Source organism: Penaeus monodon, chromosome 6 (assembly GCF_015228065.2).
Source record: "Penaeus monodon isolate SGIC_2016 chromosome 6, NSTDA_Pmon_1, whole genome shotgun sequence".
NCBI classification, from domain to species: Eukaryota; Metazoa; Arthropoda; class Malacostraca; order Decapoda; family Penaeidae; genus Penaeus; species Penaeus monodon.
Genome location: NC_051391.1, coordinates 24,887,494 through 24,889,993, shown reverse-complemented (window position 1 = coordinate 24,889,993; position 2,500 = coordinate 24,887,494). Strand labels below are relative to the sequence as shown.

At 35.0% G+C, this 2,500-nt stretch overlaps 1 protein-coding gene across 1 annotated transcript in view; it reads left to right on the top strand.

Moving 5' to 3' along the window:
- LOC119574351 overlaps positions 1-2,500 on the top strand; it is a 176,539-nt gene that overhangs the window by 152,578 nt on the left and 21,461 nt on the right. Inside the window, exons 9-12 of the mRNA XM_037921554.1 lie at positions 905-1,059; positions 1,209-1,287; positions 1,598-1,760; positions 1,870-2,026. Of these exons, the coding sequence (XP_037777482.1) occupies positions 905-1,059; positions 1,209-1,287; positions 1,598-1,760; positions 1,870-2,026 (554 nt within the window). The remainder of the gene's footprint in view (positions 1-904; positions 1,060-1,208; positions 1,288-1,597; positions 1,761-1,869; positions 2,027-2,500) is intronic.

The window sequence follows — 2,500 nt, the reverse complement described above, 5'->3', positions numbered from 1 at the left end:
ATGGATTTTGATTTCCATTTACCTGAATATTCTCATATGAACGTGTTATAACGTGTTCAAACATGAACCCATAAATGCGGGTAATAATGCATCGTCAAGGCACATTTCAAGCAATATGGAATCCACCAAAATCGAGGCCAGGACAAACATTAACTTCATGGTGAACCTCGATTTGGGAGTATATGCAAATCCAATTGACGCTCTGGAACAATTTTATGGTGACAATGCCTCAAAGATATCAACAACCTACAAATGGATAAGTCGGTTTAGAAGTGGAAGAAACGAAATTGAAGATGAGCTCCATGAAAGATGATGGCTACTGTCTTCTGAGATGCAGAGGGGATTTTTCTGGTTGACTTCCTCGAGAACAAGACAACAATTACATCTGCTCATTATGAATCCGTTTTGAAAAAACTGTTAAAAAATCTCAGAAAAACGCTCTGAAAAGTTGCATCAACGCGTTCTCTTCCACCACGATAATGCACCCGCTCCGGCGCACGGCAGAAAAGAGCTGCGCTACGTGAATTTCGAAGGGAAAACGTCCGACATCCACTTTACAGCCTCGATTTAGCCCCGACTTTTTTTTTGTTTCCAAACTTTAAAACCTTCACTGAAAGTACCAAATTTCCATCAACTGAAGATGTAAAAAGAGCTACTCTGCCATGGTTCAGATTACATGATCTTCAGATTTACTCTGACGGACTTAAAGGCTGATGTCAACGTTTGCGGAAGTATATTGACCTTATATAATGGAGCATATGTTAAGAATAAGCATCATAAAAGAAACCGTTTGTGTTTGTGTGTGTGTGTGTGTGTTTTTATATATATATATATATATATATATATATATATATATATATATATATATATATATATATATATATATTATTTTTCTTCCCTGAAGAGTCCAAACAGGTAACCCCGTAGTATTCACTCTCACTCCGCCGGAATGCCACATGGAGATCCGGTATGGGTATGGGACCGCTGGCACTCGGGTTGCTGGTCCCGTGCGGGTTGGTGACCCTCTTACACTTGTGATTTACATGCGATCCGAGTTCGGTAAGTTGTATTTCTTGTTGTCTATATTTTGTATGTAACATTTATTGCTTATATATTGGTGTTTATTTTATTTTATTCTGCTTCTGTTATGTGAGTATAAGAAAATACATTTATAATTATTTAAAGTATTATTCTTAACTGTTGTGCAGAGGGCTTTGACATCGTGGTGAGTGATTGTTACGCACATAATGGAGGCAACAAACGCATTGCTCTCATCGACCATTATGGGTAAGTAATGTTTTAACTCACTATGGAAAAGAAATCGAAGATCATAGTCAAATACTTGAAAAAAAGAAGTCTGTATTAGCATCACAATATGATTTCTGTCGTGAAATATCCACATATTAGCATTACCAAAAATAATTATGCAGGCTGTAATAGTACGATATTAACTGAAACACAATTAGCATCATTGATATTGAATTGTGATAATGCCATTAAATAAATGTATTGAATAGTACTCACTTTTATCGGAAATGGTGACAAACTCTTAAAGCTCAATAATCAAAAGCTGATGTGTCATTCTCTGTCCCTTAAGATGCCCCGTGGACGAAAAATTGATCAGCCATTTCGAAGGATCGTGGACGACCGACGGTGTTTATGAAACACAGGTGTATGCCTTCATGAAGACCTTCAGGTTCACTGGATCTCCAGCGTTGTACATAGAATGTGATGTCAGGATGTGTCACGGCGATTGTCCGGTTCGTTTTCCCGCTAGGACGCCACAAACACTGTCAAATCATCTAATGCCATTTGAACAACTTTAGTGTTCGATACAAAAAGTTTACGCCGCTTGATCCATCTCCACAGACACAACCATGCCATTGGCGGCGTGGAAAGGTGCAAAAGAGGTCGGTGCAGAGCGATGACGCCATCGGTACCAAGCCTGCCAATATCTCAGAAAGTCTGAGCCTGTTTCAAGCGTTGCAAGTCATACGGGACGATCAGGCTCTTCATGGGAGTCAGAGTAAGTATGGACGACCCACGCCAACACGTCTGCGGGAAAGGGAAAAAGGGGAGGTATTAGAAATTAGAATGATAATCATGATAATTAATGATAATAAAATAGCAGCAATCAGAATGATGATAAAAAAGATATTTATTCCTTAAAACCGCAATAACAACTACAACAGCAATAAAAATAATGATAATGATAATGATGATGATAATTATTATCATCATAATAATTGCTAAAATAATAATGAGGCTAAAATGATAATAATGATGATAATAATAATAATAATTATTATTATTATAATAATAATGGTAATGATGATGATGATAATAATAATAATAATAATAATGATAATAATAATAATAATAAAATAAATAATAATTAATAATAATAATGATAATATTAATAATAAAAAAAAGAATGAAATAATAATAATATAATAATAAATAATAAATAATAATATAAACAAATAATAATAATAATAAT